Consider the following 27,997-nt stretch of genomic DNA (forward strand, 5'->3'; position numbering starts at 1 on the left):
ACCTAAAAGACTCTGCAATTTTAGTGATTATTGACGTTACATAAATCTGTGTCTGGGCCAAGTGACTGTGAAAATGAGTAGACCAAATTGCTGCCATCCCCAACCTTCTCTGTGGTTTCAGTTCTGGATCAGCATTGATCAGCTGTTTATGGGATAGACCTCAGGCGGGATTCAGCAGCAATCAAACAATCACACTTGCCCTCCTTTTTCTCTGAGGAGTCGATGATGTGTAAAGAATGCAGTTTATAAATGCTGAAGCACACTCACCGTTATGGGCCCAGAGACAGCCAGTGCTGGATTGGGGATTAGGGAATAGCTACAAAGTCCCTGCAGAGTACCCTGCCAAACCAAAGACTTGTTTTGTTAAAACATTTTGATTATTCTACCCCCCAAAAACCCAAACAAAGCTATTTTTAGTATATAAAGTTTCAAACCATTCCTCTTGTTCTTGCCCTTTGAGCATTAAGTGCAGAATGAAGCAATATTCTAAACTAGATACAAGGAAACACAGCAAAACAGTACTTGATACACATCCAATGCTTGTGTACTGGGAAGACTATGAAAGCTTAGTGCCTTCTTTTTACTTCTGAAAAACATGTTCTAATTTCAAATACTGCCATTAACTTGGGAAAAAATTATTAGTGATTGACAAAGTTGTGTTGGGTTCAGTCCAGCAAAGCATGAAATACATACATATCTCCTCTTACCTGCTGAAGGTAGCTCATCTAAGAGTCTGGGATGGAGGTCCTATTTTTACAAACTCTGTGATTTCTATGCATTAGATAAATGTGAATATTTATCTAGTTAGAGTATCAAGGCCTATGTTGGGGCTCCAGGTTGAACAACTTGGACTTGGAAGGTGTCCCTGCCTATGGCATGGGCTTTAATTAATGTCCCTTCCAACAGAAACCATTATAGGACTATAATATTCTGAAACATCTGCACTGTCTTGGGAAGCCTCTATCAAAGTGCTTTATCAAAGCATTGAAGTCCTGATTTTGAAAAGTGTTTCTTTAGGGTAAGATTTCTCTGGTTGCTTTTGCAGACTCAATGCTTAACTTGCAATGATTGCTTGAAATTTAAATGATTCACAGAATATACTGAGCTGGAGAGGATCCTTGCAATCTGCAAGGACTGAGTCTGACCCCTGACCCTGCACAGACACCCCAATAGTCCCACTCTGTGCATCCCTAGGAGTGTTGTCCAAATACTCCTGGAGCTCTGGCAGCCTTGGGGCTGTGCCCATTCCCTGGAGAGCTTGGACAGTGCCCACCACCCTTGGGGGAAGAACCTTTTTGTGATCTCTGGCCTCACTCTGTGGCACAGCTCCAGCCCTTCCCTCAGGTTTTGTTCTCATGTCATTGAGAATATTCATCAAGCACGGGTTAAATTCCCTGTTAGGAGCAGATTCTCTATTTTCATAACTGTGTCCAATTTCCAAAAGGTACTACTAATTTTGACTGGAACTGAAGTTACATTACACCACACCTCATTCTCTTTCGGTAAGGAAATTCCTGTAAATGGTTGTGATGCCCAAAGGTTTGTACTGATGTCAGAGAGGGTGTTGAAATGAACTATGATGATCAGCAGAGTGTGAATATGGTCTTGTGGAAAATAGTTGGAGATTTATTAATCATTGACAATTCAGGTTGTGTCTCCAGGTAGCTTCGATTGTTTGTGGCAAAAATGAGTCATTCCTGTGTTGTATCAGTGTGGATATAGCAGAGAGTTCACCAGGACTGAGCTGGTGAATGATCTTTTTCCATTTTTTTTAGTGTTGAAGCACTTGGTTTTTCTTATTTCTAACCTTTCTGTAAGATGGGAAAAATTCCTGTCCTTAGACTGCCTAAAAATGTCTTTCTTCCTGATTTTTAAAATAGGTGGAAATGGATCTTCCATACACAGAACATTGATAGGAGGAGAACTGAGAATGACATGGGGGCACAGCTTTGTCTTTGGTGGAAGAAGGGGGTGTTGTTGAGTGACTTGAATGAACCTATATGGGAAAAAAAAGAGAGTCTGGAATTGGATGAGAAACCTGTGAATGAAAGGAATGCTGTGGATGAGATGAGATTGAGGGGGGACTGAAGACAAGACTGGTGACAGAACGTTTAGAAGGGATGGTGCAAAAGGGGTTGTTGTTGTGGGGAAGGTGCTGAAGGGTATCATCTGTAAGATCACAGGGAATGGTAGTGGTCACTCATGAGTGCTCTGCTGCAAACAGAGGTCCCTAAACCCTCTGGAGAGCATCCCATTTCTGCTGCCCTTAGTCCTCCCAGGAGATGGCAACCCAAGGGTTACACCAACACAGCTTAGGTTGGTGTTAGGTCCCTGCTGTGTATGACCAATGTGTGTTTGGATGATGCTGCAGAGGAAGCTATTTGAAGTCTTGTTTCACTCAGTTAAAGGTGTGGAAGGCCCCTCCACTACTTTTCAAGGATATAATGCAGGTGACAAAGTCAAAAGTTAAAAATTACAGTATAGAATGAAGGTTTCATGCATACCTCTATTTCTTGCCTTTTTTTCCTCCCTTGTCCCAAACAGGCATTATCCATTTGCATAGAAGAAGGAGTAATGGTTTCATGGGAGAAACAGCTGAATACTTCTATTCTGAAGATACACAATGTACAGATGTATGCCAAACAAAGAAAGGAAAAACAAATAGTTGTAACTGGTCTTTCTCTAGAACTCTGTGGAGTCTCTGGAAAAAATAAACCATGATCATGTACCTAAGGTCTGTCATAAAGCAACTGCAGAAGGGCTTTTAAAGGGCAATTGAAAGCAGACAGGCTTAGTTCTAGTGGTTCCTAACTTTGAAGAGCTTGAGATCCAACACTAAAGCTTTTCAGATGTGTGGTTTTCATTCATGTTATATACAGAATTCCTGTTTTATTTTTACAATATTATTTTCTCATGCACTGTCTCAGTTATATTTTTGATGTGCACTTAAAAACATTGCTGGAATATTCTTCCTCTTTGGGTATAAGATATAAATTTACTTAAGCAATGAAACAGTTAACCTGAAATCCCATTGCTTTGACTGCTTGAGAAATATTCTTGACTCCCAGAATAAACAAATGGGAATAGAGACCATGCTCCACAGATTTTCCAGGTTTCAGTATGCATTCCAAGAAATGACCTGACAGCAGGGCAGGTTGCAAGAGCAGATTTTCTGGGGAAATGTTATAAATCATTGCTGTATTTGCCCTTCCCCCTCTAATAATATTCATCACGTCACATTTTGGCAGAAGAACAAAAGCTGCTGTTGTTTTGGGGGCTTTCTGTAAAGATCCCAGAGGAGAAAAAACCTACTTCTAAACCAGTGTTACAGCAGTATTGCAAACCCCTTTGGAATGACAGGGTTGGGAAATGGATCTCCCAGAACTGCCTAGTGAACTTATATAAGCAAGCTGCTGCCAGACTGCAGACAGCTGGGTCATTCTGTTGCCTTCCATTTTCAGTTTTGATCTTGAAAACTCTCAGAAACTGAAGTTCATATGGGTTCATTGAATTTTACAATCCATTTAAAAACTTACCAGTGGAGGTAAGATCCTGGAATTAAATAGGAGCTTTTCCATATACCTCATACAAAAAAGTGTCATGCTCATCTCACTGGGAATAGAACACTGAAATGTCTTTGGAAGCATTTTTGGACCCAGATGTGTAATTTCTAAAGTAGAAAATGAGTTGTATCATTTTGAAGCCTTGTGATTCCCGTTCCAGGCTTGTCTAAAGCAAACACAAGCAGCTCCCTAGCTGGTGTCACCAGCTGTTGCACAAGCCCCACTTCTCTCTTGGGCCATGTTACTGCACAGCTTTGAGCAGCACAGGCAATTTTACTGTGGTTTTTTTTTTGGGAATGTTGTTTTGCAGATGTGCACAAGCACCTTGCTCGTGCACACCTTTGGTGAGGGGACACACCTGGTCAGTCCTGTCTCACCCTGTGCTGGGAGCACTCAGCATGACTCAGGTGGGACATTGCTAAGAGTAGAGGGGGAATCGGTGATGAAAACCTGCCCCCACCATTCCAAATGTGTTTTCAATGATGCCCTTCACTTACTTAAATTTATTTCATCTTTACACAAAGGTTGCTGTAACTTAACGAGAGCAAGTACACTTTTCTAGTAGGCTGGAATCTAGCTTCTATCACAAAGTCATCTCACACACAAACCTATGGCATATTTCCATTTTTAAAATGATAAACTAGGCAAGTAATGCACAATAAACCAGGGGAACGATGTTCTTTTGGGCAATGTGTTGAATTGGGTCCTAGGTTGAAGGACTTGCCCTGGAGACCCCCAGTACTGAGGGCTAGCACATCCAGATTAGTTTATTGTTGGTTTCCAAGTCTTGAACTGACATATTCAAAAGACAGCACTCTTTTACAAGATGTTTCTCAATGCCACCATGGTCAACTGTAACTTAAAATCACGGTTCAGTATTACTGTGAGTCACATTCACATTGTTACACAAACCCAGTATTCCTTCAGTAGGATTTAAAAAATATGCTGCAGCTCTGTGACATACAGAGGTAATGCAGAATTACATAGTTTGACAAGCCAAGTGTGTTTCTGGGGAGGCTGGGTTGGTTGTGGTGGGTTTCCCTTGTCTGATTGCCAAGCTCCCTCTCAGCCACTCACCCCTTGCAGAGGAGGAATGTGTTGAGGAAGCTTCTGGGTTGAGGTAAAGACGGGGAAATCACCAGTTGTTGAGGGCAAGACAAAGTTGACATAAGGAAAATTAATTTGTTGTGAATTAAAATAGATACTCAATTATTCCTTCAGGCAGTGGGAAGCAAAGACAGGCAAGAACATTTCTGCCTCATTTGCCCAGTTCAACTTCTCCCCCGATTCCTTCTCCCTTCCCCAGTGCCACCAGGAACAGGGCTGTGGTCAGTACACTCAGGTTTCTCTTGGCTGCTCTTCTTCCTCACACCTTTCCTTCACTGAGGGCTCTCCTGCTGTCCTGTCCCTGGTGTGGGAGCTGCCACGCTCTGCAGGGACATACCTTCCAAAGCCATGTTCCCCTCCAGTCCCACCTCTCTGCTGTGCCTAGCAGTAATTTGTATTAAGCATTTTAGGGGAAAAAAAACCCTGGAAAGGTCCGTAGATAGCAGTTACTCAGTACATCTGGATGTGAGAACATTTTCCTTGTTGCTTCATGCCCCTAATAACTGATGACCAGAAATGTCCACAGGTTTGTATCCCTAATTCTTTTAAAATTTATCTGTGGTTATGTAGAGAGGTGTGCTAGTGTATTCCTTTAAACACCATGCTGACCATGATTTTGCTAGTATCTTCTATTAAAGTTGCATTTCCTTTAAGTATTCACATTTTAAAAAAGAAATCAGTATGGAATCTCTACAAGACAGAGGAGACATGCATTTCAACAGAAAGTATTTCAACAGCCAGTACTGCTGACAGTATAGTAACAACCATTCTTTTCTCTTCTAGGTGTTGAAATGGGTTGAAGAAGCAGTTCAAGCATCCAAAGTGCATCTCTTGTCTACAGACCATCTGTCCAAGGCTGTAAATACTTGGCAGATCCCTTTTGATCCCAGTCTGAAGGAAGTTACAGTGTCCTTGAGTGGTCCTTCACCAGCAATGGAGATTCATAATCCTCTAGGTGAAGCATTTTATACTTTTTTTGTGATAGTGAAAAAAGGGAAGGAAAAATCCCCTCTGATACTTTATATTTTTATATTCCAAGTTTTTTTTCCCTTGGAGGAAAGTGAAAAACTTCCTTATTCTGTCCACTTCATCTCACCTCCATCTTCTTTGTTACTATTTGTCATTGCGTTCCAGATTGCTGGACACTTTTGCCTTTCATCTGTTTTTGTATTCCCTGAACCATCATTTAAGGGTTGTACATGATGTTTGGGTTTTATGTGAGGAGAGTTCAACCATGGTCTGGCTTTTTTGAACTGTGAGAACATTCAGAACCAAACCTGTCTCCCCTGCCCATCTCCAGCTGAGCTGTGTGTGATGGGGAACGCAATGAGAGATTTGGAGCTGATCTGTAATTGAAGCTATTTTGAACAAATCTGTTGTTTATTATTATGTTGATGCATTAGGAACTTGGAACAGCACTCCAGAAATAAATTCAGATCATATTTTGTATTCTCTGAATGACTTTTGCCTGAGGATATAGCTTGAGTAGCTTGGAAATATTTTATGCTCAGGATGGGTTCCCTGCAACGTGGTCTGATCTGTCCTGCACTGAGGCGTTCTTGTTTACAGGAGAGAGATTTGCTCAGTGTCTTGTTCAAGCCATGATAATACCCAGTCCTGGGTGCAAGTGTCAGCCTTTAGCTGAAGCTGCCACCCCACCTGTTTCTGGCCTTTCTCATAGATCAGCTCCATGCATCTAAATCCACAGGGTTTCACTGAAGTTACTCAAGGCACATCTAGTAGGTTATGAAAATGTATACTGGGACATCCCAGCCTCCACTTCCTCTTTACTGCTGTGAAAGAGCCAGGTGAGTTTTAGGGATGATGATTCTTCAGGGTCAGCCTTGAGGGAGCAAAATCCCTTTCTAGAGAGCCAATTCCTGCACACAACCACCCACATAAATTAACATTTTCAGCATTCTGTCAAAGAATTATAAGGAATTTTGACTGTTGTAAATGTCATTGACTGCTAAGTAGTGAATAAGTCAAGTATCAGAAATACATTGGTACGAAACTGCAATATTGTATTTATTCTGTATTTTTTTAAGCAATATTGTGTTTACTCCATTGTGTATTTATTTCTGTTTCTGTTTTTTCAGGCAAGAAGCTCAGTAAGGGATCAGGACTGAATGAATTGTTAAATATCCACAACTCTGCAAAGGTAGTAAATGTCAAAGATCCAGAGCCTGGAACATGGACAATTAAGGTAAAGTTATTGCAGAATTCATGTATGATTGTCCTGTAACATATAAGGGGGTTGTATAATGATTTGCTGTGTTATTTATCATAGATACTCACAGCTGAGTCTGTGTTACAGTAATGTCCTGTGATCTTGTATTTGATATTGCTGTATACCTCTTTATGTAGGTAAAGCTGCATGATCCCGGCTTTCATAAACAGATGTGGAAGCAATCCTACTGGTGTAGATCCTTTCTACTGAACTATTCTATTGTAGCAGTGTAAATACTCTAGAGTCATTTTTGGAGGGGAAGGCACCCAAGTGAGGCGCTTTATAGGCAGTGCTGAATGGATCCTGCTGTGCATTGTCCCTGCCCTAAGCACAGAGGTGCTTTGAAAAGGATCATTAATTCACACACAGCCCAGGGGAAAGCTGTTGATTCTGCTGCAGAACTGCAGCTACAATAGCATGTTGAGCTCAGCAGCTCTGGGGAGAATTGTTTGAATGTCTGTCTAGGGCTGGGGGCTAATCAAACGAGGGACAGAGACTTTTTACATGGGCAGATAGTGATGAGACAAGAGGGAAAGGTTTTGAACTGCCAGAGGGCAGGACTGGATGGGCTATGGGGAAGGAATTGTTCCCTGGGAGGATGGCAAGGCCCTGGCACAGGGTGCCCAGAGAAGCTGTAGCTGCCCCATCCCTGGAAGTGTCCAGGGCCAGGTTGGACAGGGGCTTGGAGCAAGCTGGGATAAGTGGAAGGTGTCCCTACCCTTGGCAGGGAGTGCCGCTGGATGGGCTTTAAGGTCCCTTCCAATTCCATGATTCTGTGACCAAAAGTGCTGAAAACTCCAGTACAGAGACAACCGGAGGGCTGTTAAAAGTGGAAAAGGTTTGAGTCCTGCTGGACATGGTAACATGAGCCACGTTGAGTCCTGAGACCTTTTTCTACAGTCAGTGCTGGGGGATTCACTTTTATCACTTGTTGGAGATTTGTAGGGTTAGGAATCAGGGCAGCAAATATCTGCCCTGCAGCCCAGAGGGACAGTGCAGGAAGAGCTCTGTCTGCTCCTGGCTGTGTGGTGTGAGCCACTGGTGTGTGCCAGCACCCAAGTGCTGGCTGCTGGGGAGAGTCCTGGGCTCAGTGTGGGACACCTGCAGAGCCAACAGTCCCCTCGTGCCCAGGCTGCACTGGGGACATGCACTGCTGGCAGCAGGACAGCAGCCCTGCCAAGCCATCAGGCTGCTCCTGCAGGCAGGGCCTGGGAGTTTTTTGGGGGTTGCGAGGGGGTTTTTTTTGTTTGTTTTTGTTTATTTTTTTTCGTTTTTGTTTTTTGTTTGTTTGTTTTTTGTGGGTTTTTTGTGGGGTTTTTTGTTTTGTTTTTGGTTTTTTAAAATTTTGTTTTGTTTTGTTTTTTTGTTTTGTTTTTGTTTTTTTTTTCCTAAGGTCAGCGTAATGCTGTCTCCAGCTCCATGGAGACTGTGAATAAAACATTCAAATTTATGTGTTTTGGGTTAAAAAAGAAATGAAGAAAATCTCTTGAATATGTAGTTAAAATATTTTAATCTATATTTTATGAGCAAGCCAGGTCATGCATTTGGGCAATTTTTGGATGTTTGCAAGACAGGAAAGCATCTTTCACAAATATGTATTTGCTCTTTTGATTGTATTCATCCAGCCTGGGAGGGGAAACACTATTGTGCAATCTCTGTAATCCATGTTCAACTATAAATAATGAGAAGAGACCCAAACATGATAATTGGAAAGCAGTCGTAATTCCTGGTGTTTACCTAGAGACCCCCAGCTCCTAGACATGACAGTGAGAGTTGTGTTAATTGTTATTAGGAAATGGTAAATTTTTATAAGCTTATTCTGGCCTTAAAATTCACAAATATCCAGAGATCTGAGTAATTAATAAAGATAAATGATTTCCCAGTATATTTTTCTGTGGATTGTGTACTTGGCTTTAGTCACTGGCTTGGTTAATTTACACAAAGATTTTAAGACTTAAACTTTGTGAAAATTTTATTCACACCATAAACTCCTTATACAGATGCACCAAGCTATAAAAATTTAACTTTATCACTGAGTTTATCTAATGAAATTTTAACTGGCAATTAACACTTGATACCTTGAGTTGTTTGGCACAATTAAATATTTCTTTATATTGTTAACAGCTGGCTTATATAAAAAAGGCTTTAGTGGCTCTGTTTCTGAGGTGAAAGGCTAACTAAATAGAAGGAAATCAATGTCAGGTAGACATTGATTTGTCATGGTGTCTAATGCCTGTCCCAAGGCTGCTAGTTATAAGAAACAATTGTATAATTTTTGATACCCACATGCAGCAGGGGAGGGGTTACTCTGGAGTCACCTCTCTTCTCAGAGAGATGCAGGAATTTGAGAATAGATCAGGTAAAACTCCAGGGAAAGCTCAATGGAAGCTTCCACTCTGAAGGGTGTAGAAGTAGGACAGGAGGAGCATCTTTGGCGAATACAAGTTGACTTTTCTTTCTCTGCATAGGAAGTAACTTAGAATTACTTTGATTTGTCTTCTTTATGATGAAAGACTTGCATCAAAGCAGCTGTACTCTCCAGAACATGAAGCTCAGGCTGTTCAAGGGTAATGGATGGGTGGGTGTTGTTCTGATTTGGTTTTTGCTGGTTGAAGCAGAATGACAAGGTGAGGGTACAAGGGCACAGACCAGAGGGGAGAGATACCTGTGTACTCTCTGCTTTCCCCTTCCCTGGGGAAGAGGAGCACCTTTAATGCATAGATTTTTCTGTTGAGTTCTGATTCACTCACCATTTTCTAGTAGAGTTTGTGATGGTCAGGTCCTAACTCCCAGACCACCCCCATTGCAGGCACTAGTGTGTGACAGGGAGTTGTTGGTTTGTTGATGTGATTTACTTCCACGACAAACTGGTTCTCTTTGCTGACACCACAACTGTAGGATCTGGATGTGAAAGCAAACCTTTATTCAAGGTGCTTTTTCTTACAGCTTTAGTCATGGGGCTGCTCTCTGTGCTGCTGTTAACCATGCTGGAGTCAGTCCCTGAGCTCAGTGGCTGGCTCAGCCTCTGTGCAGTCCCTGCAGTGCTGATTCCATGTGTTGGCTGTTTTGCAGACCTCAAGCAGCGGGAGGCACTCTGTGCGCATCACGGGGCTCAGCACCATCGACTTCCGGGCTGGCTTCTCCAGGAAGCCCACCTTAGACTTCAAAAAAACATCCAGCAGGCCTGTGCAAGGTTTGTTTCCAGTTTAGTCCATGTTAAATAGCTTCAGGCACCCAAAATAGAGTAGAGCTCTGTGATGAGCTTTGTGGTAACTCCAGGGATGCTGTGGGTTGGTTCCTGGGGGGACTTTGTATCTGTGTGACATAAATACAGATATTTTTAGCTATCAGAATTACGGTGCTGTTTCTGTTATTTTTGGAGCTTCAGAAAAACACCTTGGCCCAGGGGCATGGTGAGGAGTTCATAAAGAAGCTGCTATTTCAGAAACGTGTTGGAAATCAGTAATTTAAACTCTCCCCAGCTGTGTCTCCTCACATCTAATAAGCAGAGCTCAGCTCAGCAGAATTTAGCCTTTCCCTACTCAGTAGGTAAGGGCTGGAGTTGAATGCTGCATTCGTGTAGTAGTGAGCCATGCAGATGGAATTTAATCTTTCATGTTTTGGTTATCTGTTTTCTTTAGCACTTAAAATAGTGTGTTTCTGTTTTTCTAGGGATTCCTACCTTCATGCTGCTGAATACCACAGGGATCCTGCTTCCAGCTAGAGTAGACCGACTGGAACTTCTGAGTATTACAGGGGAACTCCTTAAGACCTTGCCTGTGAAATACTATCCTGACAGAAAGCCCTATGGACTGTGGAATATTTCTGACTTCATTCCACCAGATGAAGCTTTTTTCGTTAAAATAACGGGCTATGACAAGGATGATTATCTTTTTCAGAGAGTTTCAAGTGTTTCATTTTCTAGTATTATTCCTGGTAAGAGACTAACTTGAATTGTCTGTTTATCTGTCTCATCTGAATCAGTTAAAATTGAGATCTTGTATGCTTTTATAACTTATGCAAGTACTTTCTGTACTCTTTCCTTCCAAAGTTGTCTTTAGGTCATGATGGTCAATACCTACTAAGGGGAGCTTTATCAGAAATGGAGCTTCCCTTTAATGAAAGGAAAGGATAGGATGTGTGTTAGTAGCTGTTAATATACTTTCTGGGGAATGTTTTCTTTTTTCAGATGCCCCCAAAGTTACAATGCCCATGAAGACTCCAGGGTATTATTTACAGCCAGGCTCTGTTCCTTGCCATGTTGAAAGCCTTATACCTTTTACTCAGCGTTTTACTAAAAATGGAGTAAAACTGGGAGTGGATCAGTTCTTCAAGTAAGTAGTGACCTTTTTTCACAATGCTACTTCATTTCCTGTTCATAGATTATGATTTTTGTTATTATTTACTGCTATGTGCTGTCTACATCCTGCTTCTTCTAGTCTTATTTTTGGTGCTCTTCATCAGGAAAGCTGTGTTTTATGGAGATATTGAAAATATTTATATATAGATATATCTATATATGATATATAGAGGAGGGTGTATACTCTGTACGTGTGATGGTGCTCTGAAATGATGATAAACTGGGTCTAAAAGTCTAGAAGGTAAATGGATTTAATTTATGTTTTTAAAAGTTATGAAAAATTGGGAACTTGTCTTGTTTGTGAAACACACCCCTCACTCTGGCCCCAGTGATATGCAGATGACTGGGCACACAGTAATTTGTTTGATTTTTAATGCCTTTCATGGATTCCCTACAAGTATGTCTTAAGACCTGCCCTAGAAACGTTAATCTTCAGAAAATTCTCTCAAAGTAGCAAAATTTATGTGATGTACCAGAAGGCTCTTCAGATTTCTGTATAGAAAAAGAATTGTGTGCCCTTTCTCTGTAGGGTGAGAGAAGAATAATTTTTAAAAAAAAGGTAAATTAGTTAAAATAGTCATTAAATTCCCATTGTAATTCTGTTTGTTAAGACCAAAAGTGAAGTGTGCACTAGCAAACAGTGTCAGCAGCTTCCTGTGCAGCCTGAAGCACCTCAGGAGCAGACTGAAGACTAAATTCTGCATTCCCCAGCAGGTACAGCATACCCAAGTAAACACATCCTGCAGCTCCCTTGTGCACTGCTGGCAGTGGGAAACGCTGCAGCTTGGTGTGGTTTGGATTTTAATTGAGGTGCCAGTGACACACAGTCAGCCCCAGCACAGCACATACTTGGGCTGCTGTGTCATATTTTCCATTCCTTAGGTATCAAACCCCATGCTTCTCCTTGTTCTTCACACATCCAGCTGATTCAGCTGCGTTTTTCTTTTTTCTATTAAAGAGCAGATGAATGAACACATCATCCAAGTTAATTTAACAAAACATATCTCAAGCCAAATATTGTTGGTCACAGTTAAATAGGATCTAATTCAGCTTAGCTTGTTTGCCTCTTATTTATAGTGAAGTTCCAGGCAGGGTTTGTCCAACTTCATAGTTCAGTGCAGATTTGAACTGTAGTATTCCTCTGCATTGAGTAAGTTTTGTTTTGGTGTTGAAATGTCTTTACTCAACTGTTTTAGTATTTATTTCAAAACCTAAGTGGTTTAGAAGTTGAATATCATATTTTCTATTGTGACAGTTTTCTGTGTGAAAATACCCTTAGAATGACTACAGGTTCAGGGTTCATGAGGAGAACAGACTTTATTCAAATTTTTTTTACTTTGGTTCCAGAGGTACTATCAGCTATAATAATATAATTCCTCATTTTAAATGAGTAATACATGTTAGGATGAAGAAATTTCTTAAAAATTGTATCAACTTTGTCTTTCTACATTTGTGCATCCCGTGGTAGTATAGTAAGAAAATTTGGATTTTGCTTAATATCCCAGTGCATTTTTGCCCAGCCTGATATAGGAGGTGAAGAGCAGTAGTTGAGCACCTCATTCCGTTGGGGAATCAGTGGGAACTGAGCACTAAAGTGTCTTTACAACCCATTCTGTATTATAAATAGCAGGTCCCACCTATCCTGCAGAGATTACAATCAGCAAAAATAAGACATTAGATTCTGACAAGAAAGGCAATTCATGTAGTTAATCAAAACAATAATCATGTTAATTAAAAAATTCATTCATAATCAACTGATATTTGTGGTTGCTTGTGGATGATACAATTCCTCCAAAGCCATCTTCCCCTGACCCCTGGAACTTGCTATAATAGATAAGGTATCCTAGATACCAAGGTTGAGCCAAATTCCTTAAGAATTTGGTCACTCTCCTAACACTTTGGAAGATAATTAGTTAGAAATTATTCTGTGTAATTGGTCAGTTTGCCTTTAGAACTTCTCACTTAGATTGGATGCTGTTCTTTGAATAAACTTTTATTTGCTGTAGTTTGAATCCCCCCGAACTTATAAATATGACTGTCTCTCATTTGTTCTGGGAGAACCTGCTTGATCACCCTTTGCATGAAATAAAGACTCTTGTAGAACTCATCAAGTAAGGCCTCCGGTCTTTCTCTGCTGGCTAAATGTAAGCTTCTGAAAGATGGCTGATCGATATTAGCACTCTCAAGTCCTGGTAAAACTATCACCAGGGACCAAAAAGGAGCTCACAGTTGCTGTTCAAGTCTAGTAATCATGCAGAATATATCCCTCCAAACCATGTGCTAGGAAGTGAAATTACAGGTTTCATTTCTCCCTGTGAGCCACAGCCTTCTGCTGTGATTTCCCTGCTGGGTCTGGAGCAGTGTGGTGGGGTGTCTAAGAGGTGAGGTCTGATACAACCCAAGCACCACTGTGCTCTCTGCAGTGACTGAGACCAAGTGGGTTATCTGGCCTTTAGGTTTGAATGTTTGTAGTTCCCAAGCTGCCCAAACAGCCCAGTCAGCAGATTGCATGTACATGCAGCAAGATGAATTTGGTAGGTAATGGTGGTGCTGGCAGGTGCTGAGTTATCCCATGACACATGCTGTGACTTCCGTGCAGTTACAGCTCCTCACCCAGTGCCCATGTGTGGAGCAGATGCCCTGACCTGTTAGTCCTTGTTTCCAGAGTCAGTTTGATTTTTTTTTTTAGTTGTTCTTTCATAGTCCACCACAGGTCTTTGTTTTGCCAAGCTGTTCCACCCCCCAGGCACATTTCCCTTTGTGCTTCTGTTCTCAAGGCTTCCATGTTTGACATCTGGTGTGTAGCATGAGTCAGGAAGGAAGCGAAGCAGGGTTGCCTAACCTCACTTTTAAAATACTTTCCATGAAATAGAGGAGTTTCTCACTCATTATTTGGAAGATACATCACCTTATTCTTTAGTGCTGGCAGTTGCTGCCATGTCCATGTGCCAGCATTTCACTGGGAAATGTCATAGATTTGAAGTATGATATATTAGGTTATCTAGAGTAAGTATGAAGTAAGAGTAGAAAGCCATTTGAGGTCACCATACACTTTTCATTTGTGGTGTGGTTGAATTGTATGTCTCATGGTGCTACAGCACTGAACTTCCACATATTCCAAGTCTCTTGTTCTTTCTGTATCCTTTAAGGGCTGATAAATCAATTTATTCCGACAAACAAAGGGGTCATTAATGTAAGTGTTTTCCTGTAACGTGGCAATGACTTGCCAAAGCTCTCACAGATATTTTGGTGCTTATCAGTTTTGTTTATGTGCCATAGTAACAGACCATGAAGAGCACTGGGACACTGTGGAACCACTGGTTTGCTCATTTATGTCATCCTCTGTGTGTCTGTAGTTTATAAAATGTGGTTTTGAATCATGAGAAACTGAGAATGTTTTGAAGTGCATGTAAGTAGCATATGTAGCTACAGCTTTATTCCTTTCTTGTTTTGTGTGTGACACCAGCATGGTGTAGCTGCCCAGCAGCCTTGGCCTTGCTGGGATCTAGAGAAAACCTGCAGAGGTTCTCTGGGTGCCTGTACCTGTGAGTTTGGGAAGCTCAGGTGAGCAGATGAGACCTTGTTGCCTTTGCTGGTAAGAGGCAGGGGTTTGGTACCACGTACTGGCTCTGCACAGAAACTTGCTGGCATCAAGGAATGTGTTTTCTCAGGTGATAAATACCACAGAGCACAAGCAGCTGAGGAATGACAGCAAATGCACTGCCTTTGGGTATTGTGTGGCAATTGCTGACTTGTTAAAGGTTTATTTTCTGATGTGCAAGTGGGACATTCTGCAAAATCTTATGAGAAAATATCATCCATAAAGTGACATCCAGCTTGATTCATCAGAGGTCTGTCTTGCCTCTTAACGATTGTGAAATTCTCCTGTGTCTGCAGTGAGGAAACCAAGCTGGTGTAGCTCTTGATTCCTTGAGGGATTCAGTGAGTGCCCTTTTCTCCTGCAGAGAATCCTCCAGCATGAGCTGGGACATCGCCCAGGTGTCTGTGTCCGACGAGGGCTTTTATGAGTGCGTGGCCACCAGCACAGCGGGGACAGGACGCGCGCAGACGTTCCTCGATGTGTCAGGTGCGTCCCAGCCACCCTTCTGGGGTGCATTCCTTGGGCTTGAGCACTTAAGAAAAGCATTTGGGCCCGATAAAATAAATTCCCAGTTTTAAGTATATTTTTAATTACTGTGTGTTTTCCTCACCCGTGTCCGTAAGTGAGCTGATGTTTATTCAACAAACCTGTTTTAAATATCAAAGTTGGGTTGGTTTTAATTCCTGCAATCAGTTGGACTTGCAGAATAGATCTGACCTGTAGAGTCCAAAACTTAAATCTCAGATTTCAGTTATTCTCATTTTTATTCCACTTTGCAGCAGTTATATATTAACTTGATTGTATGTATATGTTTTCTGATATACGAGGGAAGTACAAAAGTTGTGTTCAAATTTCTACTTTTTTACAATACAAAATTTAGTAAATTGTTGGAAATCTCATCTATTATCTTGAATTTCTTAAAAGTGGTAATAAAGATGAGGAAGTAAAATGAATGACGTAAAGGTAGGGCTAATCATAAAGATTATTCTGAATAAACAGTAGGCTTATTTCTGTCTGTGGATGGATAGATAAGACCCCTGCCCATACTGTAGCAAATTTTGTCTCTTAATTTTTTTTCAAATTTTTTTGACAGTTACAATGCAGACAGAGTGAGAGGGAAAAATAATTTCTGTGTTGGTGTTGGTCAGATATGAGTCTTGGAGCAAAAAGCTGTTGCTGGCGAGCTGGGAAAACACTGAGGCAGTTAATTTTCTGTGATAGGGAGGAATGGGAGAACTCAGAACAACATTTTTGACTCAGGGTTTCATTTAATGGCTTGAAATTAAAGTTTTATTGTCTGTTATCTCCTGCAGTAGCTACTGCAGGTAAATTACCCTGGATTATGAGTCACAGAATCACAAGACAATTCAGGCTGGAGGCACCTTTGGAAGTTGCCTCGTCCAATTCACTCAAATAGAATTAGCTTCCAAGCTTGATTATGTTTTTGAGGAACTTGTCCAGTCAGTCTTTGAATATCCCCAAGGGTGGAGATTTCACAAGTTCATGGGCAGCCTTCAGTGCTTAATTACCCCCACTAGGAAAATATTTTGTGTATCTGGTCAGAATTTCCCCTCCTGCATGTTATGAACAAAGTGTGAACAAAGGCTCTCATTTTTTTTCCTCTCCTGTGCCCTGAGAAGACTCTAATTGTATATTCCCTAAAACAGTCCTCTCAGTAGTTGAAGAGAGTGGCTCCATCACCCTTCACCTTCCTTTTTCCCGGCAAAGATGTTCCTTTGTACTGTGAGCAAATGCAAAGAAGCCAATGTGATAGCATTGATGTTATGAAAGGCAAAGTTTATAGAGAAAGAGCCCTCTTGTACCAAGGGATGAATTTGAGGAGAGGAACATCCTTTTATTCACATGAAGTAGTGAGTAGAACAGAACAGTAACATCTGTGCTTACCCAAGTCCTAGTTCTAGAGCACTAGTTCATATTTTAGCCACAAAAATCCTTCAAGAAGAAAGGATATTCCCAGATACTTGTTTCAAACTATGGCTTGGAGGGCAAGCAGTTGCGGGCGTAAAGGTTCTCAGTCTAGAAATTGCAGTCATTCTCCTCATCAAAGAGAAATGTGAAAGAGAATCCTGACCTTTTTATTGTGATGTTCGTAGCACTTGAGAGCCAAAATCCCATATCCCCTCGTTTACAAAGCACAAATGATGGCCTGGAACTGAGTCACTGTGTAAACATGACAATTTGTTCTGTTCAGAGCCCTGCAGGGTATTAATGGGAGATACTTTGAAATCCTTGTGTACAAATATTTGCAAGAAAATTACTTGAAATTTCTTCTTGAAGCAAAGTAAACAATCTTTTCAAGTGTTCTTGGTTTACTCAGCTGACAGACAGTATATCACAGATAATCCATTCTGGCAACTGCTGTGTGAAAGGTATTGGAGCTGTGCCAACGTTTTCTCATTTCACAGAAAGCAAACACTTGAGTTTGACTTTGTTTTACTCCTGTTATATCTTTAAAATGTCAAATGGCTCATTAGCTTGTGCAACACCCTAACTGAAGAGCCAGTAAAGTGCTGGGGGATGGCTGAGTGTGAGCACTGCTGTGAGCAGAGGCTGGGATAGTCCAAAACTTGTATTGTCCCACTAGACTGGTGGTCAAAAGATGGGGATTCCAGTCCTGTACTGCCTTCATCTCTCTCTTTCCTGGGTTTAGGTAATGTATTTGATGATAAGCCTGTGAAAGCAGTAGAAGACTTACTGTTTCTCCCAAACATTCCAAACCTAAGAGTACAGAAGAGAAATTCCATTCAGTAAAGTGTAGCTTTCCCTGACTCTCCTCTGCATGGGTTAAAGTCTATGGAATTGGCAATGGAGGCAATTGCTGTCAGGGCTTTGTTTGTAGGGAGGCAGAACTGCACAACCAGAGCACAGTGCTGTGCAGGGATCCAGCATGGAGCATGTGAACCTCATCTGAGACCCCCCAGGAGACCTTGAGGAGGAGGATTTATGGCTGGTTCAGACCTCAGGAGTAACTTTAACCCTTAATAAATAAAGATTTTTTTTTTTTTTTATTCCCTGTTATCCTTGCTTTTTTTAGGATAGTTGTGTTTTAGTGTGTACTGATAAAGATTTGGTCTTGCTCTTGCAGCTGTCTTATTTCTGCACAAGCATCCCTCCCAAATTATTATTTATTGCAGAGTTTTCTTTGTTCAAGAACCAGTCTGGGGAAAACCAAATGGAATATATATGTGATATTTTTAATGGGAATGCATAAAGTCATAAATAATGCATTTTCTTCTTGAAGTGTTGCCTCCTTTATCAGTAATATCTCAAGAAGGAGCAGAATGACTGCTGCTATTTAAGCATCTGTGTTGTCAAATAATGCAGTAGAAAATTCCTGCATTTGCTTTCTTCTGGGAGCATGACAGAACTGTACAGGTGGGTTGGGTAGAAAGCAGATAACAAATACTGGGAGTTACAACATAAAATATATACAGGAAAAGATAATGAAATTCCCAGAGATTTGAGTGGAAGTGAGAATTGAAGGATGTTGTACATAGCTGCAGGAATTCCTCCTGCCTGGCTGCCAGAGCTCATCCCATATACTCAGGGACACCTGGTGTGTGGCAGTGCAGCACTGCCTGAGGTCACTGTGGGCTCCAAGAGCTGGGACTGGGACCCCAGGCCCCCCTGGAGCTGGTACCACTGGCATGGGGTTCCTAAATCCCTGGTCTGACTCTAGCAACTGGCACTCTGTCTACTTACACCAGTCCTACTGTAGCTGGCACTTCATAGTTGCAGGAATACAGAGAATACAGGGACTAAGGTTACGCTGGGAGACTTAGAGAAGGCATTTACTAGTGAGAGAACAAGCTGTGCTGGTCAGGCCAGGGCTAGGGCAGACAGGGCACTGAGTGATGGTGCTTTACAGGGGACAGCCCTCTTTTATGCCTCTTCCTGCCTATTCCTCCCTTTTCTCCTCTCTGATTCACTTTCCTGCATGTTCCTTCATGAGTTTGCCAGCTGGCCCTCACCCCCATAGCAGGGACCTTGGGTTTGTGTCCTTATGAGCTGCACAGTCTGGGCTGGCCCCTCTGCAGTGATGCTGGTAACTTTTGGTGCCCTTCAATCAGCATGAGGAGGAGTGGCTGTTGGCATTGTCTACTGTCTGTCAGGGCTGTCTGCCTACTGTGTTTGTTACCTCCCCCTTTCTTACACTGTTTTATGAATTTCTTAATCAAATAAGAGCATGGATACTTTCTCCATCCACATTTTTGTATAGAATCCATCATGAAAAGAACTCACTAATGGTGCTGACACTAATGGTGTTAACTTGGTTTCATTGCTGCTGCTAGAAGAATTTCCTACTAACATTTTTTTTTCCATATACAACCTGTAAAAATCTACTGCATAGCTCAGATGCCACCAGGTGGGGGTCACTGAGATCAGACTCTGAGGCCTATTGTGGTCTTATCTGAGGACTCTGGTGGTCCTATCTCCCTACCATTGCTGTGGCACTATCCCTTGTTGGCTGTGTTCAAAGAACAGAGCTGCCTTTTCTCATACAGGATATGATTTTTCATCCTACAGGATGTAGTAGTTTGGATCTAGACCAGGTGTGACCTTGTGATGTGAGCTTCTGGCAGGTAACGAATGAGGCTGCTGCCCTGGGTTCTGTTAGTGACTTCAGAATGGGAGCTGAAACCAATATGAAACCTGAAATATTAAATAATTCATTAAATTTAATATTTAACCCAAACCTATTAGATAAATAATTAAATATTAAAATTACATGACCATTTTTTTGTTCTGTTGCGTGCCTAAAGTTGTTTGTCAAGAAGGCACAAATGCTGGAAGGTGTCTCACAGCTTTGCTCTTGTTCTGCAGAGCCCCCGCCCGTGCTGCAGGTGCCCGCTAACGTGTCGGTGGTGCCCGGGGCCGGGGCGGTGCTGAGCTGCCTGGTGCTGAGCGCGGGGCGCTACAACCTGACGTGGCAGCGGCACGGGCGCGACGCGCGCCTGCAGGACCCGCTGCGCCTGCGGATCCTGGCCAACCTGTCCCTGGAGGTGAGGCCAGCCCGGCTGTCGGACACGGGCAGCTACAGCTGCACCGCTGCCAACGAGGGCGGATCTGCCACGGCGTCTGTCTTCCTCACCGTGCAAGGTAACAACGGGACACCTGCAGGGCTCCTCTTGGAACAGGCCCATCCCTGCAAGTGTCCAAGGATGGACGGAGCTCAGAGCAGCCTGGGATAGCGGAAGGTGTCCCAGCCCATGGAGGGGGTGGAACTGAGGTATCCCTTAATATCCCTTCCAACCCAAACCATTGTGTGGTTTCATTAAAAATCAGTCAGAACCAAACAGAGACCAAACAAATCTAAGTCTGGGCTTTTGCTGTGTACCAGGAACAAATTTAAAAGAAAAACACATATAAATGTAATAATTGGTATTGGAGCAAATATTTTTAAAACTTTGAAGTAATACAGGATCGTTGTTTTTTTCTGTTTACCTTGAGTATGTAGAGATTTGAACCTTGGTTCCTTGTTGCCTGTCTATGGGTCAGAAGAGATAAAACTCAAAATTGTATAGAAAGTAAATGATTCTGTCACTTGTGGGTGATTCTAACAGATTTCTGCTTGTGATGCTGGGTCATGTTCTGTGAAGAGAAGGACATTCATCAATCAACTTTTCTGCTCTAATTCTAGTTATTTGTTAACTAATAGAAAACTTAGAATTATGGAAAAAAGAAATTTTGAATTGAATAGCTTGACCTAAGGTGCTCCAGAACAGAGGTTGACAGTGGAGTTGTAACACTAAAGGGATGTCATTTTTCCTGTATTGGATGCCAAGGTAGAATAAGTAGGTGTGGAACCACTCATGCAGGGCCTAGTACAAAATACAGCAGAATGAAGTCTGTTTTTTCAGTATCTGTCTGAATTACCCTTAGATTGCTACAGCAGAGTTTTAACTTAATTTCTAACTGACTTAGATTTCTCTAACCTAACTTTTTAACAAAGCTGAAAGGAAAAAAGTAATGAAAAAACCTCAACCCCCATGCATTTGGAAAACCTAGTTTTGAATTGTACAGAACTTTCCCATCAAGACACTCATTCAAGCACATCAAAGGCATCAGGAGAAGGGCCATTCTCCCTTGCTCATCTCTTCCTGGGATTTAGGTTTTCCTCCCTAATATCTGCAGCTCAGCTAGGAGCTTTAATACAATGACCAAATTGCTTCTAGTGTCTTTTTTCTAGTAAAGCTGAAGAAGTTTAGTGCTGCCACAACAGAATATTGAGTTTCAAATCACTTCTGTATATAGGATGCTTGTATCAAATAGTTGGGAATTATATTTTGGCTGGTCCTGGTAGTGCTAACAGCTTTCAAACAGGTTTGAGAGAACCCTCTTGGGCAGCTCAGAGTTGAGTTTTCTTTATTTTTTGTAAAGAATACCTAGAACAGAATAAATACATAGGAAACACTAAACTGCAGCAGAATTCAACTTTCGCAGTACCTGCCTCTTTTGTTTGGAAAAAGTAATCTACTGTCAGCCTACCTGATAGCTGCATGTGGGAGCTGAATGGTATTTGAAGGGTTTGCAAGTGCTGTACTTGTGATCATTTAAATTTGCCTGGACAATATGATTTCCATCACATTTCTGGGGGTACTCAGTGTGTGATTGTCGTGTACAACTTGCAGTGCTTGTTAGGCCCTGGAGTAGTTTCCAAAAAACAGCTTTTATTTGGTAACCAAGAGTAAAGGGTGGCCAGATGTAAGAGCTACAACTTTATGGGCTTGTCATTATTAACATGCCAAAGAGGGAAATTTGAAATCTTGTTAACTGATGGAGATGGGTCCGTGCTTTGTGTAGATGTAAGTAATTCAGAACGTCAAATTAAATTCATCCTGAAACCCTTTATTATTGTTGGACCAGCTCCATGTAGATCTCTGCATTTTGGATCATAAGAGAATAAACGCTGCTTTCATCCCTGTTTTCTCTCTCAGGGGGAGTTAAGGCAGAGAATAAATGCTGGTGGCTCTAAAAATAACCCAGCATCTGCTTTTCCTACTGAGGGGGGTTGTAGTGAGCCCTTGTTTTGAAAGTGTTGGGTTTGATGCTGCTGTTTCTGGAAGGGAACATTCATGTGACTCCTGTGCCAGCTGTGCAAATACAGCCTGGAGTCTTCGTGGGGCTGACTTTGTGCCCCAGTTGTGTGCTCTGTGCTCAGGAGAACACTCTGTGTCCCCAGCCTCCCACTGCTCCCCACGGCCAGGACTCAGGTAGGGCACAGCCCTGCGTGAAACTTGGACCACTCTGTAGGCTGGGGGTACTGCCCAGAGCACTCTGGAATATCCTGGAATGCAGTTTGATAAATCTCAGGGAGTCTTGATGCTCACTGAGTGATAGGACTAAAAAGTAACTGCTCAAATTTGGAGTTGTGAAATAGTGGCTATGTAGTGTGAGTTGCTCAAGTCCTCCCATCAAATTGGTCTTGTATGGAAGCATAAATGAATTTATGAGGGGATTCCTCACTTTTTCAGGTGCTTAGAGGAGTATATTGCAGCTGTGTGAGGCTGGAGATTGGCCAGGAGTATGAAACATTGGTGATCCTATGTATTTTTCAATATGTTTCTCATTGATGAGTGGAATTCCATGAACATTTAAACCTTTCCTTTCTGTTTTTTGTTACAGCCTGGTAGGTGAAATATGAGTTTGCAACTTTCTGTTACCCCTACAACACAACTGTGTAATGGGGAGAGACTGGCTTGTGCTGAGGTTGGGATTAGTAGAGATGTTTTGAGTTAGTAATCTAGGCATGTGCTGAATTCCAGCATTGAGTTAACAAGCAGTGAGATCAGGATCCTGCTCAGGTGCATCTTTTTGTGTGAATGTATAGGTGAAATAAAACTACATGCTGTAGTTACTGTTCTGTCCACACCATGGTGGGTTTCCTTCACCTTATAATTTAAAAATGTTCAATGATGGTGTCACCATCACAACTGAAAGGCACTTTCAGCACCTGCTTGCAGGGAGCACTGTTAAACAATACAGTGTCCAGCCACACCTACAGAAAATAAGCAGATTTATTGTGTGTTTCACCTGAGTCAAGTGTCTGCCTTTGGGCATTGAAGAATTGTCATTGCTATAGTAAGAGCTGGGAAAGTGCTGTTTGGTCAGGCCAGGGGGTGACAGAAGTGCTGTCCTGCTCTCTGAACAGCTGCCCTAGATGTGCAGTGGGGGAAGTAGGTCCTGGTGCTCCCTGGGGGACTGCTGGGGGCTTTTCCCAATGCCCAGAACTTGAATACAACTGAAAATAAAAAAATAGCCCAGGAGACAGCGTGTGTGATTTGGCTCAACAAAGCAACACTGATACTCAACTACATCCCAGGCAGGAGCAGAAACCAGTGAACACATTGTGGGGTTTCAGTATGAATGTACTAATATCTGGAAGAACTCCAGGGAGCAGACTGCCCAGATGGATGAAAGGAGAATTACCTTCTTGGCATAACTCTGATTATTTTCTGCTCTTTTCTCTGAAATGATACAATACAGAAATGAATACACTGATCTTTCAGATCTCTCTGTAACTGATGGTGTGAATATTGCTCACTTGGGTCTGTGGATGCACACTGTGATAATGGGCAGAGGAGCTGCTTATACTGCTCTGCAGTCTTTAAACACTGCGAAAATGGGGAAGGGAGTACAACAAGTGCTACTGCTTCAGTTGCTATTTCAAACCTAAGTTAATAAGTGCAAGGTGTCTGTGCAAAAGAATGAAATGCAGTTTAGGGCCTTCTCTGCTTCTCTCTAGGCTGTTCTTTGAAAATGTTTGAGTCTTGGAACAACCTGGTCTGGTGGAAGGTATCCCTGCACATGGCAGGGGATAGAGTAAATAATCTTTAAGGTCCCTTCCAACCCAGACTGTTTTGTGATTCTGTTTCTTTACTTGCAATATGTGGGTGCCCCTCTGCAGACTACCAGGACAAGGGATGCTACAGGACAGCACACCCTGCACCTTGGTGGGGATTGGAAGGGATTGGGAAGGGCATCACTGGGAATTTGGTAGCTAAGTAAGGCAACTGACGAGTGAATAAGGCAAGATCATTTGTGAAGGTGATACTAATTTTTAATTAAGTTCACTTAGTTGATACCAGAAAAACAGATGAATGTGACTGGCTGATGGATGCTGAAGACTTATTTTTATTTATCCCTCTTTATATCTCTTATGGAATCACAGAATGGTTTGTGTTGGAGACGCCTTAAAACGCATTCAGTGCCACCATCTGCCGTGGCAGGGACACCCAGGTTGCTCCAAGCCCTGTCCAACCTGATCATGGACACTCCCTGGAATGGGGATCCACAGCCTCTCTAGGTTAAAAATGACTGAATTCTATTGAGTTCACTAGTTGCTTTTCTAGTGAAAACTCCCCTGAAATCCATAACATGCTTTACAATTGTTAACACTGCAGATTCACTTCTCTTCCACTTGTGTGTCTGCACATGTGTTGTGGCTTTCATTATTATCCCTCAGTTTACATTCTGACAATTGACCTACCTGGAGGTCTGTGGGCTTTAGTGTCCAGTAGGCTGAAAAAAAATTCACAGAATCACAGAATGGTGTGTATTGGAATGAACCTTAAAGCTCAATTTGTTCTGACCCCTGCCATGGGCAGGAACACCTTCCACGTTGCTTATTGTCTGGTGCTTGTCAGAATTGGCTCTCTTGCTGCTTTTTTAACCCTGTCTCAGGAAGGCCAATACCTGAATTCTGACTTAATGCCTCTTATAAAGGTGGTTTAGCCTGAGACTTTGATTGACTGTGCCAGTGGAAACAAGTGGGCTCTGACCTTCATTGGATTGCTTTCTCACCATGGAGCTATTTGAAAATGGTTATATTGTAGCCTGTGTTTTCTAACAAAACATTTTTAATTGTTGCTTTTAATTTCTTTTGGTAGAACCTCCAAGGCTTGTAATTTCACCCAAGAACCAGACTTTTAAAGAAGGCTCTGAAGTGTCCATCAGGTGTTCTGCCACAGGTTACCCAAAGCCAACAATTGTGTGGACACTCAATGATATGTTTATCGTTGGCTCCAGCAGGTGGGACTTAAAATTGTCTCCATTTATTTTAACATCATATGTGAGAAGGAAGGTTTGAATAGTGCCAAAATATTTTACTACTTTAACAGGAGTCTGAGTTTTGGAAATATACCTCAGACTTTACTTTGATAATTCTTTAATTTCAATTACCTCACCTCTAACAGAGAAATACTTTGGTTCTCTTCTCCAGGCTTTTTTACACGAATAATTTATGTAATTTTCACAAAATATAGTGCTAGATATAGTAGTATTAATAATGTGTATCATAAGGAAAAAAACCCCAAAACCACCTGCTTATGCTGCTGTGGCTGTTTGGAGTGTGGATATAACCATGATTCTTTATAATAATTCTGCTTGGTCCCCTGTGTGTTCCCAGGTACAGAATGACCCCAGAAGGCACCTTAATCATAAGAAAGGCAATTCCCAGAGATGCAGGAATTTATGGTTGTTTGGCAAGTAACTCAGCTGGCACAGAGAAAGAGACATCCACCCTCATGTACATCGGTAAGCGAGAAAAATAATGTAATGAAATTAAAAAATAAACTAATTATCATCAGGGAGGAGGAGCTGTTCAAATGAGTAGATCACTGCAGAACATACTAGTAGATAATTCAAAAACCTCAGAGGATATGTTGAACAGCTCACAAATGTCCCTTTTGTTTTCTGTTCAAACCTGAGTAGTATTGTTAGGTAATATTTGGAGCTTGATGCTCTTTCTAAAAAGAAAGCTTTTTAGGTTAAAAAAACTTTTTAGGTTTAAAAAACTCCTAAAATAGGGTCCTACTATGGGATAGACTGGGAAACCTGAGTGTTTCTTTGGAAAAGAAATTGTGCTTCTGTATCAAAATACTGTGTTTAATACTCTGCTATCAATATTTTAACTGGTTTGTGACTGACACTTGGCTGGAGGAGGAGAATGACTTCTCATGTTTATTCATTCACTTTCTGCATAGTGAAACTTTTCTGATTTTGTCCTTATATTTCCTATACATTCTGCATATAATTCAGGTACTCTGGACAAGACTGTACTTTTCCTTGTTTCTCAGTGTTTATCTTTCTCTTTTAAGTCTGTTTGACTTTTAATGCAAACCTTCCACATAACAAGAAAAAATTAGAGTCTTTTGTGGTTTAAATCTTTAAAATTACCTATACTTTGGGTGGAGAGCTCATTTTTTTTTCTGTCTTGTTTCTTTTAGAGGACCCAACATTGACTGTAGTTCAGAGTGAAATTCTGGTTGGTCTTGGAGACACGACTGTTATGGAGTGTAAAACAACTGGAATCCCACCCCCGCAAGTGAAATGGTTTAAAGGTGTGCTCATTGCTTGGTGATTGAGTCATTTATTTAGCAGCAATATTTAGAGCAATGATCTGGAAGTGACTTCATTTCTCTCAAGAGCATTATGTTGTATTTAACTAATGACAGACCTGTGAAATGCTCTAAATCTGGAAGAAATGTCATTGACCTCTAGGGCATAAATTCCTGCTTTTATTTAAATATGGTGAATTAACACACCATAATTAATAATAATAGTAGCATAATTAATAATAATGGTAAAATAAAGCTGAGCCTCTGGCCTCCTTAAATAAGGTTAATTCTTTCAGAAAATGTTTAGCTTTATGCTACAAAAATCACAAAATATTCTTCTGTAGCCTTTCTTGTTCTGTTTTCAAGTAGCCTCTAATTAGAAAAGGAGAAAAACAGCCTGACACACTCTACTAATGCTGACCTCTGTCCAAAGGTACTTGGGTTTGTGTTTGCCTTGTGGAACCAATAAATAAAAAAGGATGTATTTAATGTAGTAATGAACTTTTGCTCTCAGTTGAGTGGGAGTCAGAGTTCTCATCTGCTGAATTCATACAGCTGTGTTGTGCACTAACTCAAACTTGGACACTGTTTTGTTGGGATAATTTTGATAAATATAGATATATATTTGATATAAGCAGTTAAATTGCCTTTTTCTGTCTGGACTTAGGTGACTTAGAGTTGAGGCCATCAGCATTTCTTGTTATTGATGTTCACCGGGGTCTTTTGAAGATCCAGGAAACACAAGAGCTGGATGCTGGTGACTACACGTGCGTGGCCACCAACGAGGCAGGCAGGGCTGCTGGCAAGATAACTCTGGATGTTGGCTGTAAGTAGTTAAAACCTGTGTGGGGCACACTCAGATTGCAGAGTTTCTGTACTGGTCAGGGAGTGGTGCTTTGGCTCCGCGAACCTTTCTAACAGATCTCTGTGTGTGCTGGGAACACCTTTTGGTGCTGTTGGCTAAGCAGTTTCCTTGCCCCATTTGGACTCCAGCTTGGAATCACGGCATGGTTTGGGTTGGAAGGGACCTTAAAGCTGTTTCCAGCACAGCCTTACTTCTTTTGCAAAGTGTAAGAGTTATGGGGAGGAAGAGAAGCACAGGAGAAGGAAGCTGTTCAAACCTCAACGTAACAAAATTCTCAAATAGAGAATTAATTACACAGACTTGAGTTACTCTATGAGGTTGCCATAATTTAGCCCTTCCTCTCCTCTTTTCCTAATTCTTTCCATCTGCCTGTGGCCTGCCACATTGCATCCTGTTAAATGTTCTTGTCAGGCACATCTGCTTTCTAAACGAGTGGCACTATTTGCAGAGACAAGGAATTTGGCAACGCTGATACTTAAGGTGCTCTAGAGCTGGGAATATTAGAAGAAAACCTATGCACTGTGGGACAAACTGAGGTCATCAGTGGTGTTGGAGAATGGGATTGCTGTGTTGCAATGCTCACTCTGTGTGTGTGCTCTCTCCCCAGCTCCCCCCGTTTTCACACAGGAGCCAGGTGATGAATCTGCGGATCTGGGCTCCAACGTGACCCTTCCCTGCTACGTGCAGGGCTACCCTGAGCCCAGGCTCACGTGGAGGAGGCTGGATGGGGCTCCCCTCTTCTCCCGGCCCTTCGCACCCAGCTCCAGCAGCCAGCTCAGGACAGGCGCTCTGGCCATCCAGAGTAGGTAGACTCAACCTTAAAAGAACAGAATTCCATGAGGAACTAAGACATTTGCGAGTTACTACATGGCTCTGTTGAATTAACTACGTAAAAAGACTGGATTTTTGTC

At 41.8% G+C, this 27,997-nt stretch overlaps 1 protein-coding gene across 1 annotated transcript in view; it reads left to right on the forward strand.

The window, feature by feature from the left end:
* The window catches only part of HMCN1 (hemicentin 1), a 167,017-nt gene that overhangs the window by 37,969 nt on the left and 101,051 nt on the right, over nucleotides 1-27,997 (forward strand). The window contains exons 5-16 of the mRNA XM_033067869.1: nucleotides 5,454-5,625; nucleotides 6,770-6,876; nucleotides 9,973-10,093; nucleotides 10,573-10,836; nucleotides 11,090-11,234; nucleotides 15,226-15,347; nucleotides 19,707-19,982; nucleotides 24,773-24,914; nucleotides 25,291-25,418; nucleotides 26,111-26,224; nucleotides 26,889-27,047; nucleotides 27,694-27,888. Of these exons, the coding sequence (XP_032923760.1) occupies nucleotides 5,454-5,625; nucleotides 6,770-6,876; nucleotides 9,973-10,093; nucleotides 10,573-10,836; nucleotides 11,090-11,234; nucleotides 15,226-15,347; nucleotides 19,707-19,982; nucleotides 24,773-24,914; nucleotides 25,291-25,418; nucleotides 26,111-26,224; nucleotides 26,889-27,047; nucleotides 27,694-27,888 (1,945 nt within the window). The remainder of the gene's footprint in view (nucleotides 1-5,453; nucleotides 5,626-6,769; nucleotides 6,877-9,972; nucleotides 10,094-10,572; nucleotides 10,837-11,089; nucleotides 11,235-15,225; nucleotides 15,348-19,706; nucleotides 19,983-24,772; nucleotides 24,915-25,290; nucleotides 25,419-26,110; nucleotides 26,225-26,888; nucleotides 27,048-27,693; nucleotides 27,889-27,997) is intronic.

Source organism: Catharus ustulatus, chromosome 9, assembly GCF_009819885.2.
Source record: "Catharus ustulatus isolate bCatUst1 chromosome 9, bCatUst1.pri.v2, whole genome shotgun sequence".
Lineage (NCBI taxonomy): Eukaryota > Metazoa > Chordata > Aves > Passeriformes > Turdidae > Catharus > Catharus ustulatus.